Consider the following 13,354-nt stretch of genomic DNA (forward strand, 5'->3'; position numbering starts at 1 on the left):
ATGTGCCAACATCATCAGTTCTTTTTGTCATTCCAATCCAAACCATGTCCAGGCCTAACCAAATTACTAACTTGTACATTTCTTATAAGCTATCCGTTTTGAAAATACCTTGACCAGAAAACTAAACTGCATCATAGAAGAGATAGCCCATTTTTGAAGTGTGTGTGTCCCGTACAATGCGAGAGACAGACTGTGCTCTCCTGATGATGCCCAGTGAGATTTAAAAAAAAGTGTTGTGAGGTTTCTTGTGATCCAACTAGATGGATTTTTAATAATGTTCTGGCATTGGACTTCTTGTTTCATTTGATATCCACACATAGAGGACATGGTGCACATCTGTGTGTGAGAGATATTCCTGTGTTGTTGCTTGCACTCTATCTATTCTCTCTGTGAGTTGAAAGTTGCATTGCTGCTGGCTGTAATAGGGTTTCAATCTGCACTGTTTCCCAATTATTTATCCAGACTCTATCACCAGAATGTGCTTTTAAATTCTATAAAATTTTTCACACTAAAATTATCTAGTGCAAAGAAATGATAGCATTTGTGAAACTTTGTGAAGTTCTACATACAGAAACAATACTTGTGTTAAATGGTGCAGCTGTTTTGCACGATTGAGGGCTGTTTCCTTTGGGTCTGAGGATTTGTCCAGACGTTATATAATCCAAGTGGGCTGCCACTCCTGTGCCTCTTCACAAGCACCTTTTATTTTTTGGGTGAGTTTTAACTTGCGCACACTTGACCCAAAAGTATCAGGGTGCTTTACTTGAGCACCAGTTGCATTACACGAATACACAGTCGATTTTTGTTAGGCACGGGGAGATTATGGGATTTGCCCAGAATCACAAGATGTTGACCGTCATTGCTGAGACTCGAACCCAGTTCCCCAGATTTGAGATCGACCACTCTAGCCGTTAGGCCACATCCTCTCCCTTGCTTGTTAGCCCTACTTATGCCTGTCTCTCCATCCTGTAGCCATATGGAAAGCTGTTTGTATTGGCCGAGGTGCCAAGCGTGGGTTGAGCTGGTGAGGCATTTTTTATGTAGCTGAGCTCAGTACCAGAACACTTGGCAGGAGGGAGGCAGATGGAGTGAGCGGTGGGTTCTGTTCCCCCAGCTGCTCTGTGTCTCCAGGTGGAAACTATTACTGTGTTGTGATTCAAAAATTTAATGAATAATGCTGATCACTCCATTTCCCTGTTTTGATTAAGTAAAATAGGCCAGACTGCTGCCCGCCATCTCAAACACGGTGGCGATAGCGCAGGCTGAACATTTTGCCTTGCGATTTTCTTTGACCTACATTAAAATATTGGGTCACAGATATTCCTTCACAAATTCCAATCTTGTTTTATGAATTCCATTATCTGATAGTATTGCAGAGGATCACACATGGATTTTCCAACTCTATTGATGCATTGTTCTAGATGGTTGACGTCTTCGCCAGGGACCACATGTAGCCTCTCCCACCCAGTGGATAAAAGACTGCCTTTGGCTCACATCATAACTCGTGATGACACACCCATTTAATTTTTCATTTTGTGTGACTTCCACAGCTCTCAACCTTTCTAGGTTGTAACGAAGATTCGCTGGCATGAAATTTGGGAGTGCTTTCATTGTGATTAATCCTTTATGAGTTGGTTAATATTGCAAAGGGAGTATGAGTATAATTATTATTGTTTCATAGACCAATAAAGGTACCATGAGAAGCACGTGGGAGTGGCCTTTAGACTCCTCCTTTCATGCACTCTCCTGGACTCTTCTTCATGAGTGCTAATCTCCATCACCAGTGCCTGAGCCAAACATTGAAAAACACTCAAATTAGCATCTTGCTTTTTCTTTTCCTTGTCAGTTCCCTCTGTGCCCGTCGAGAATGTAACCGCCTACCGGAACGGCAGCCATGCCATTGTGCAGTGGGAGGAGCCCAGTGGGAGCCTCAATGGAATCTTACTTGGATACAAGCTGGCCTATCAGATGGAGGATTCTCCAGAGGTGAGAGGCGCCTAGGTTCTGGCTTTGAGTCTTGGAGTGGGATGCACCGCAAGGGGATTCCACTTTATGGGAATGACTAAACTAGGCCTACCTCTGTTGCAGTGTTGCCAATTAGATCCATAGCATCAAGACAACATATGTGTGTTACTGGATTAACATTTGGCATCCTAATGTGTTTAGGGAGTTGTTATTGAGATATAATTCCACTTACGAAACCAGATATCGACGATTTGTAAAAGAAAAACTCAAAATTGGAATTGTGGTGTATTGATGGCATAGAGCTAAGTGGCAACCTAAATCAACAGTGACCGAAAGACAGTTTTCTGAGTTGAAAGGTTGGCTTCTTGGAAACCCTGCCTCTAATGATGTTGCTTTTTGTTTCAGCATTAGTGAAGGTAATAACTCTGTTGGTAACTCAGGGTCTGGTTTAGAGTTTGGCGGATGTGACAGTCCATCACAAACATGACAGGGGTCCCGTCCGCCATATTACTAGTGCATTATATCCTATGGCAATTGTAATGCCTTAGGATGGATTGACTGACTATCCCATTTGTCAAACTCTAATTCAGGCTCCTAGTAATCTCCGCTCAACTTTGAAGCAGCACACCTCTGTTATGGGCACTTGTCCTTAGTCCCAGTTCTCTACAAGGGCCCGTGTTTAGGTGTGCATGATACAAAAACCTTAAGTATTTACATTCTGCCTGGGTGTAAAGTGTCCAATTTAAATTTAGTAATCAATTCACTCATATTGCTCACACTGATCACATGATACCAGCAAGAATGGGCTTGAGAGGCAATTGCCCAAATACAGCGCAGAGATTTCTGCTGGCGCTGAGCACCTGCTGCGTATAAATAGCCCTGGTGTAAATTTCAGTTGACCAGAGACAAATGTTTTCCACTGGATCCAGTTTTGCGCAGGCTGTTCGCGTTTGAATGAACTGATGTGGAGAAAATTTCAGTTGACTGTTTTTGAGGGTCAGAATTGGTTATTGCTGTATAGTGGCGAATCAATGTTTTGACTCTATTTCCTTATCTAGAAAGTCTTTAGTTGGACACATATTGTTCAATTTCCCAAAAGCAATTTGTCAAAAGCGGATTTCTTAGAGACCTTTTATATCTGAAATTTCCACCAGAGGTTGCTGGGATATGCGTCAGTATCTGCTTCGCACGGTGCCAATGTCCAATCAGCTGCTGCTCCATGTATCTCAAAACATGAGTTTGCTTTGCAGGTGCTGCTGGTGGACGCTGGCATGACTAACGAGATGACCCTGGATGTGAATCTTCCTGTTAGGAACCTGACGGTGCGTGTGGCCCCTTATACGGTGGCAGGTGATGGGCCATGGAGCGAACCGGTCTCAGTCTCACTGAGGAGCTATGGTGAGCATAAAGCCGGAATTCACCCCGTGTTATATGATGTATAAAATGTGCATGGTGCCATATTCACATTTGTAGGGTACTATAGAGCTGTTTGGAATCCGGTTACCACTTAACGTTCTGAAATATTCACACCTGGAGTCAGCATTGCTGGCATTGACATTGGTTGTGTTTCTTATTTTTTAAAGGTGAATGATATTGGATGGTGGTCAGCAAGGCTATTTTTGACTAGTATGTTGTTAATCGCTAACTACATTTTGGTATGGGTTTATAGTTTTAAAAATTATTTAAATGTCATCTTGAACCATCTCATTTGCTCTAAATATGTTGAAGTTGATACAAAAAAAACAACCACAAAATAAACACGCTGGTGGATTTGCTAGATGAAGTTTTTTGCAATCTGTTGACTATTCTGTTGACATTTTATAGTAATATATTTTGGTTTTCTCTTAGATTATAAAGAACCTTTCATTGTGATTTGCTTTCCACTGATTTGTCACATTGCGCCATGGTTTATTGCAGTTCTTCCTACAGTCTGTTTCACCCCTTTGGGGCACTGTACCTTTGAAGAACACGTTCGAGAGGACATTAAATTAATGAAAATGGGTTTTGTTCACCTAGGGATTTTTTTTATTTTAAAAGTCTACTAGAACTCTATGAATGATTTGAATACATTGCAATAAACACAAATAAGAGTGCCAGAAAATCTACACTTACATTTATGTAATGCACCAAAGAAAATGAGTAAAGAGGCTGTAAAATGCATGATTTGTTGTTAAACTTGTGTTTATTTATTTGTATACTTTTTTTTAAATTTCAAAGTATTTTATTACATTTTACAGACAGTTAATCACGCTTTACCATTACAGGGTATCAGCCCAAACTGGCTGTCTTTTTATTCACTGCAGTTGTTAACAATTAGATCAGTCACTGCATAGTGGGGCATTAAAGGCGCCATTATTCCACTAGTAGTATCTAGGCATTTAGACGCCATGAAAGGTGGTGGAGAGAGGTGCTATAGTTGAACTATACCTAATTTACCATACTCAACCTTTGGTCATATGAGATCGTATCCTGGCATTGGCACAATTGTGTGGATGTGGTCATATCGCTTTGTATCTTTGAACCTTAAATTCTGAATATGCGAAATATAAGTATATGCTTTGCGCTAATATATGTGTGTGTTGTTGCATTCATCCATGATCACTTCACCACTCCCTATGTAAGGATTTATCACTCCCTGTCAATGACTCAAGGTATCACCATGTTACTAAGTACAATGTTCCTGGCAGTAATAGTTTATTCTGAAATTCATTTCCTTTTTATTAAAAACGTCCCTTTAGCAGTGCAAGCGTCCTCATGATGGCCATGTGACTGAAAACTGTGAGGGATTTTACAAAGTGGTCAAAAGTGTCCACTGTCAGTGAGGGTTGCAGTCAGGGACTTCTATTTTCAATATATTTTTCACTGCAATAATTTTTGTGTGGGTATTTTACCATTTTTCAACATGACTTTCTTTTGCGTTTACTTTTAGATGAATATATCCCCCTGCACCAGCAAGGTAACAGTATACTTTTTTTCATCTCTCTAAGGAAGGAAGGGATACACAGCCAAACTGTCATCTTACCGTGGATTACTACTGTAGTTTGAGATAGGGGTGGGTGAAATTGTGAAATGTATATCTCCTGAAAATTACAACAATTATGTGAAATATGCAAATTATGCCAAATGTACTTGGCTGGTATCTCTGCGTGCAAGGGCATCCCATTTGTGGGGTGCAAACGTCATGTGAGATACTGACCAGATTGGGTGAGGCAGAAAATGTCTCTTGATTTTGACTAAAGGTCTCTTGGTTGGGGCAGATATGACTTTTTACATTTGCCACAAGACTTTTTCTGTTGAAACCCTCAGCCAAACATTTCATAATTTGAATTATTTCAATAGAAAAAATTGTAAAGTTCACATAATGCAAAAAATGAGAATTTTGCAAGATTTTGTCTATGTAATTGACATTTCGCCCAGGCCTATCTCAGTAGTTCTGTGGTGTAAGTTAAAAAAGACAGTATGTTAGGTATAGATAACAAAATCTTTCATGTTTAAGGGGTGTGTAATGTACAATGTTATTCCAGTGTAACTCAATGATTCTCAACTGTGCAGTTTACTGAAGTGACACTCACCTATAATGTTGGGTAGAAATGAACATTTTAACACCTTTTAAAAATCTTGTGTTTTTTTTGTGCAGCAATAGGAGAGAATCCGTCCCCAGTTCTGTCTTGGCACTGGTGGTACGCTGCCATGGCAGTCGCGGTTGCCTTTGGCTGCGCCATCATCATTGCCGTGTTCATGGCCCGACTGCGAAAGAAAGACACACGGTTTGGGTAAGGGCATATTCTGTGTATGTTGTGTTTCCCATTTCTTTAAAAAGCGTCTTTCATTCACTTTACAACATGCGTAAAAGTGCATTAGTAGTTGCAGACTATTGTGTTTAAATCTTGTATAACAGTAAGATGAAATTGTTTGGTTAATGTATATCAATGCTTAATTTATTAATAACTACCAAGGGTACCTACCGTCCGGAGGCCTCTATAGCTTCCACCACCTATTGCCTTTCTATGCTGTCAATGATAGTAACAACACAACTACCAACCATCACACTTCTATAAGTGTGACACTTTTGACTATTTCAGGCCCCCAAAGCTATAAGGTATTTTTTTACGAATATAGCATCAATAATTAACTGATGCTCTGGTCATCTCTAAATTAGCTAGACAGTGCCACCTTGCAGCAGACTGTCACATGCGCCGGTGCTCAAAATTAATTAAACTACTGGCTCAAATTAAGCACTGATTGCCATGCTGTTTTACTATTTCAGGCCTTGTTGAGACACCAAAGTGCTTTCTGGGGGGTCGGCTAAGGAGCTACCTCATTTATTTTACTTGTTGGTGGAGTGTGGGTTTATAGCGTCGCCTGTATGGGAAGTGTGGTGTACCATGCATAACATTAGGACTGCTCCTATTGTGTAGTGGCTAACTCGTAGATGCGTTTCAGCCTACATTTAAATTGAAGTATACAAAATAGAAAGAGTTGTACTTGCAGATATGCATTATATTGCATTGCAACATTTATACAGCATTTAGTACCCCTTTGTGGGGCACTGGAGCGATTGCCTACAAGGACACAATGTTGCACCAAGCAGGGTGTGTGGTTGGAAGGATTTTGTCTTTGATCCTAGATGGAAATTGTTTCCATGGTATGTGTCATGACCACAGAGGTGCGATTGCATTGCCATCTTCCTCCTGCAAGATCTTGGACTCAGTGAATCTTGTGTTTGGGAGCAGCCAGTTCTTAACCACTCTCCAGAATTCTAGGTGGTTGAGGAGGGTCCTATGGTCTGTGAGATGTGGAATCAGCCCAAAGTCAGATGCTCACAATCAGTTGATGTAGTGCAATCTTTTCATGCCACTTTCACTGATGGATGCTGCTCTCCTCAGTAGTCGAAGGCTTTTGTGGGGTTTCCTGTTTGTTTTAAGGAAGGATTGTTTGGATCTTTATGAATTTCTTTTTGTGTGTGTTATATGATGTTATTTCATCTGAGAGGGTTGTGTTGCATTAATAGTAGGCTTGAGCAAAAACGTTTCTTGCATACCTGACCTCTTTGGGGCGACATTCTTGAGCGTCATTGTTTTCAAATATGAAAATTTTCATGAGGGTTGGTTTTGTAATTGAGGTTGATTGCCTGTTTCTTACTGATTTTCTAGTCAGGCTTTCGAGCCAGCTGTAGAACAGGGCGAGTTGGTGGTGCGCTACAGAGCCAAGAAGTCGTACAGCAGGAGAACCACAGAAGCAACCCGTAAGTAGCTTTCTAGTATTAAGCACGCTTGCTTGCATGGTGAACAGCCATGACAATGCGGGGATTACCCCGCACTGCCATTACAAAGCAGGGATTACAACGAAAGTCGTTACAACGACTTTAACTGGAGGGCGCTCTTGGATAGGGAATAGTTTAATTTTCTATCCAACTCCTTCCCTACTGTCAACGTGGGCTGGAGTTGGAATAGAAAATTACACTATTCCACTATCCAGCGCCCTCCAGCGAAAGTCGTTGTAACGATTTTCGTTGTAACTCCTACGGTGTAATGGCACGCGTGGTAATACCACGCGTTGTCATGACATACAACCGCTTGCATAGGGAGTTGCATGTCGGATGGCATGCTATCTACATGCACATCTAAAATTGTCCTTTACACAAACCAAATCTTGTCCGCAATCAATTTGGGTAATGGGTAACCTACCTGCCTGTATAAATGTTACTCAGTTGTATCTTTTGACTGGCCATTTCACTTATGAATTATTGCCCTAATATGCAGTTAGCTTAAGGAATTTTGCACATGAGCTAGTGGCACAGGTAAATTGCACAATACATATGTACATTTTTACATGTGGAGTAATTTGATTCAGGGTATTTTGCGATCAAACTTTTTTGAATTTGCGAGAAGGAGCTGCTGGAACACACTCAACTTTGTGCCTTCAACTTCTTTGTCCAATTCAATGTTCTCAAATTGCGAATGTGGTTCCAACAGTTCCCAGGCACATACATGGTGCAACAAGCAGTGGGACACGTACTGTACATCATCCCATGCTGCAAATCCACGTTACCTGCTCGATATAGGCATCTTTTTCAGACCTAAGGCCACACCTAACTAACTTACAACACACTTAGCCTCATAAGTGCTGCGCCCAGTCCAACGGCCGACGGCACCACTACCTCGGGAGTGCTGCCGTCAGCCGTTGGACGTTCCAGCTGCACCTGCGCAATTGAACGTTCAGCACTGGAGCTGGACGTTCCATAGCAGCTAAGGTGTTAATGATCAATAGCAGCATATCAATTCAGTTCACGTTGCCTCACCCAAACAACGCCAGATACTGGTGAGTGATGGAATCTTCTAAACCGGGGCAAGAGGGCACCGAACGAACCACATTAGTGCTGCAAAGCCATAACGTTAGCAAATAGCACACCATAGAAATATGTACAACATGACAGAACAAAACACATGTAAGCCTACTTCTTATTGATGGCGTAAGCATTTTACGTCATCAACAACCATCTTTAGTTTGGTTCCTTAAAAATATACAGGATTGAAAGAGCAAAGATACATTTCAGAATTCAACGTAACATAATACAAATCATCAAAAAGATCCCCCCAATAAAATATACAAAATACGAGCATCTTAATATTATACCTCCCACCTGAGGCTACGCCCTATGTTTTAATATTGGGGAATGCACCACCCTTGATGGAGAGGTCCAAGGAGGACTATTATCAGCTTAAGAACAAGGTGTTGCATCAGCCTAATACGGGGAACAGCGTTTACAACACAACTTTTACCACGCAGTACCTTTACCATGCAACTTTTACAACGCAAGTTGTTACAACGACTTGCGCTGGAGGCGCTGTAGGATAGGGAATAGTTTAATTTACTATCCAAAACCTTCCCTACTATCCACGGGGACTGGAGTAGGAATAGTAAATTAAACTATTCACTATCCAGCGCCCCCCCAACGCAAGTCGTAACGACTTGCGTTGTAAAACCTGTGTGGTAAAGGCATGCGTTGTAAAAGCATGTGTAGTAACGAAATACATCCGCTTAATACTTGGTACTTGGTAAGGGGAGGGATATATATATTGGCAAGGCGGGTGGGGTAGATTGGTTACAACAACAAAACAACTGCATTGCAATCTATGGGCAGCAATGTCGTGCTATCGCTAATATGCACTATCTGATTTATTTGGTACAGTGGTACAGGCTACCATAAACTACAAGACTTTCCCATTGCAAGTCTCTTTAGCGCCATCACCAGATCTGCAACACACCTCTCCTTGCTAGTTTATTTCCAGGCTTGGCCTGGACTACTGGGCAATTTGGCAGTGTACACAGGGCTGTTTTTTTGGCTGTTTGTAGGCCTGTTTTATGACCAGCGTGCCGGTTTTTACTGTTGATTTCTTGGATATTACCACAAACATTGCCTGCAGCAAGCACAAATGCATGCAGGCTCCTATTTCTTGCAAAATACGTAGACAGCTTGCCTTTACAAGTTCAAAACTGCCCTATTTTGCAAATGTGAACTACTTTTTGAGCTATCCATGTGCTAATGGAGGGCATTTTAAATTTAGTGGCCGGGCCTATTTTCTGCCCTGGTTATTTCAGATATGGCATACAGGATAATGGATCCCGCTGGGGTGTGTTGTCTAATGCATTTTTCAGCCAGCTTAGCAGAACAGAGACAGTTGTTCAAAATGACATGTGGAGCGGCAGTCTGGCATTTCAAGTACGTTTTGTTAGCACGTAGGGTGAACGGAGAGGCAAAGGCGTGAATACATTCGCAGGGTGGGGACATTACACAGATGTGCTGCCTGGTAGACTGTTGAAACAAGATCTTTTTGGGAACTCCCACGATGAAGGTTTGAAAATATGACACAGCAGACCTGTTCAGCTAGGAATAGGGTATGTTTACTGTGTCAACAGGCATATTTGTGCAGTGTAATTTTATCTCTCTGTGGGCCCTTAGCCTCATTTGCTCAGAGTTTACTTTCTAATGACCATTTAGTGCCAATATATAAGACATCAATGTGCCATGAGAATATTTTCTGTTTAATTAGTCCCTGATTAGCACACAACCTTGTCGTACTGTTTGTTGAGTACATACACGCTCAGATCTAATGTACACCACTGAGGTGAGTTTACCAATGGTTATGTCCTATTTGTGATATATATTGTGAAACATATTAAAACAATTAGGCGGTACGTAACATAAGTATTTGTAAAGCGCATGTTCAGCCCTTGAGGCATCCTGGCACTGAATAACAGATGTTTATGCTTAGAAAATGCAATGGTACTCCATTTATCGCCCTCTGAAGAATGAAAGGCTGAGCAGGCCCACAGAGATTTGAATCTGTGTCCATGAGGTCAAACACAGACTCCTGCAGTGAGAACATTAACCTACTTAGCCATGAGGCTAATTTAGTTTTCTAACACTAGCAAACAAGCATAATTGAAATCTGGTTTGTAGTCTACTCTTAAGGCCAGGCTGAGTACCCAAGCCTCAGATTTTTCAGAGGACAAGTATGTAACAAAGGGTTTGAGCACACCAGCATCCCCTTTGTGTTGTTTTGTGTCCACCATGTTTGAGGTAGCCTTGAGTTCTGCAACAGATCAGAACATGTCTGCTCTTGAGCATTCAGTGAGTACCATGAGGCAGTTCTCAATTCTAGATGTAACCCACGCTGTGTCTCCTCTTACATAAACCATGTCCTTAGCTGCTGTGAAACACCTTTCACAATGATATCTTCTGAAGTATTTGACATTTTTTCTCCTCAAACGCCATATTTTAGCTCCTCTTATACTCCCTTAATGGTATACAGATGGACAAGTTTCAAGGCCTACTCCTTCAGACTACTGTACTGTCTGCAATTTGGCCATTTCCAGAAAAGTCTCCTTACACTGGAACACCTGACTGTGAAATCTGTGCTAATAATCTTACAAGACTAGTAAATCTTCTCAAAGCCACTGTTTTGGGAAAGACAGTATGGATTTGTGTTCTCACTTTCCTCATTATTATTGCTATGAAATCTATCTAGCTTACTTGTTCAATTTCTTTTGTTTAAAGAGACAGGGTTCCTCAAGTAAAGACTGCACTGAACTAGCCACATTACTCTATTTCCTCATGATACCCTTAGTCCTGTTCATCCTCGCTCTGTTTTCTTTCCAGATGGTGTTTGAACTAGTCAATTTCGTGTTGGTGCAGAGAGTAAATGAGATAGAATCCCTGCTATGTGAGCCAGTGAATCCTTCAGAGAGATTCACTGGGATAAGAGTGCCCTTTTTGCCTCGACATTTCAGTAATATGATGGTGTCTGATTTCTGTTTCAATCAGGAGCTTTGCCTTTTAGTCTTTGTTGTCTAGTCAGCTTCCCGAGGAAAACGAAACTGCACATAGAGAGTGCTCATTTTTTGTCATTACTATGCTAGAGGAACAAGATCTTCACCCTAAATCCTTAGGGTACCCTCTTAATTTTTTGAAGAGCGTCTGCAAAAATTGAGCAATATCCCACCAGATGTCTCTGAAAGGCCAAAAGATCTGGAGAACATTTAGTTACATGTCGCTCATGTCGCTCATCAAATACACTGAACCACTGCTTACTTTGTAAAAAGAAATAAGTGCAGAGGTCCAAAGATTGTTTCAGGAGCCCACCATCAGCATTGCCAGAGGTGTACAACACCTAGGCTGCTTAATCTAAATTCTACTGAATGCCTCTCTATTCCACTCCTATACATCTGGTCTTTTAATCTCACTCTTGCAGGGTCTTTTTAGCGCTTCTTACTCCCTTTGTCAGTGTTTTTCTGTCTTTCCCTGCCCCCTTCTTTCTCCATTTTTGCCTTTGTCTCCCTTGATCTGAGATAATTTTTTTAAAATTACAGAACCTCAAAAATGACTGTGGTTTCCACCACCTACAATCCCCGGCACAAATTAAGAAATGCCATGTACAGAAATCCTGTTGCGGATTTTTTCGAAGATATATCTCAACCTCTTCACGGGCGTGCGCATTGGTCAGTCCTCACAATCTACCTCTGAGACATTTGTGAAGTACTCAGATTGCTGCAGGTTTTGTAGTTCTGTATATTTGTCTAGTCTCTGGGGTGCTTCAAGGCACTGCACGATCATTTGTGACGTTTTCATTTGTGAGGTAGTGTTTTGAAGGCAAGTATGTCGTTGCTATGATTTGTAGTCTCTAAAGGGGTAGCAGAATACATCCTCCCAGTCCTAGATACAATATAAGGACCCATCGAGCTAGAAAGTGTTATTATTAGCCAGGATTAATTTTTACAATTACATCATGTAAACACAGTTTAAAATGTAAAAATATAAATGCACACCATGAATCTATAGTCTTTTTTACTTTGATGCACTTAGGGGCCATACTACAGAAAATCTCCGACGTTGCAAAAAGGAGAGCAAATTTATTTTGCAGTCATTTCCATTCTTCTACTTTGGCAGTACATATTGGAGAATACAATTAAGGCCCCAGGATATATTGCACAAAGATTTTTTCTACAATTGTAAAAAGGGGTGGATAGATTAACAATTTCAAAACATGCATGATTCACTTTTTTGCTTTATTGTAATTTTTCGTGTGTAATGGAACTTTTAGCAAAGAAATCCTAATTCATAAATAATTTGGACAAATTAGAGAAAATAGAATAAACCTTTTTTTCACTATTTTGCCACTTTTTTAATAAAAATGGAACTGGCTGATTTCACACTTGAAAAATTGAGAAACATTTGTTTCTCCATTTCCCATTTTAAAAACTCTACAAAATAAGTGTGAAACGCCCTTAGTTCATCTTTTGCCATAGTTTCAATACAGTCTGCTCAATTTTCAATTACACAAACAGTAACTACCTGTTTTTTCTATTAGTGCAACATTTCTGTAATATGGTTTCTAGACTCTTGACCGAGCCATGTTACCTCCTCTGTGCAGTGTCTTTCAAATTATTCGAGGACACTGGAATTATGCGACATTGCAGCTACAGCTTTTTCCGCATAGTTATGGATTTGCCGCATTTGACACATACTCGATCATCTGCTGCATAATCTGCAGATTTTGATCCCCCCAAAATTGTTTCTAGCTCAAACAGATCAAAAGTTACTAAAACTGCAGCAAAATGTGTTGCCGCAAAATGGAAGGCCCCCCACAAAAGTTGACCGTTCACCTTTCTGTTGTTTATTGCTGTTATTACATGTTAAACTGGTACTAATGTAGTAAAACCATTGCTCAGACAGTAGTAGCGTGTAAAAATGACAAACTAATGAAGCAATACTGTCACAAAGTGTGCTGCATTCCGATACATAGTTTGTCTTTTTTGCTGCATAATTTAGCCAACCCTGTCGCATAATTTGTCTCTCCCCTGCCGCATGATTCTAGTGGCCCAGCAT

General features: G+C 40.8%; 1 protein-coding gene across 1 annotated transcript in view; it reads left to right on the forward strand.

The window, feature by feature from the left end:
• AXL (AXL receptor tyrosine kinase) overlaps positions 1-13,354 on the forward strand; it is a 225,797-nt gene that overhangs the window by 161,446 nt on the left and 50,997 nt on the right. Inside the window, exons 8-12 of the mRNA XM_086938617.1 lie at positions 1,847-1,986; positions 3,216-3,363; positions 4,895-4,921; positions 5,603-5,738; positions 7,119-7,210. Of these exons, the coding sequence (XP_086794743.1) occupies positions 1,847-1,986; positions 3,216-3,363; positions 4,895-4,921; positions 5,603-5,738; positions 7,119-7,210 (543 nt within the window). The remainder of the gene's footprint in view (positions 1-1,846; positions 1,987-3,215; positions 3,364-4,894; positions 4,922-5,602; positions 5,739-7,118; positions 7,211-13,354) is intronic.

This window comes from Lissotriton vulgaris, chromosome 9 (assembly GCF_964263255.1).
Source record: "Lissotriton vulgaris chromosome 9, aLisVul1.2, whole genome shotgun sequence".
Lineage (NCBI taxonomy): Eukaryota > Metazoa > Chordata > Amphibia > Caudata > Salamandridae > Lissotriton > Lissotriton vulgaris.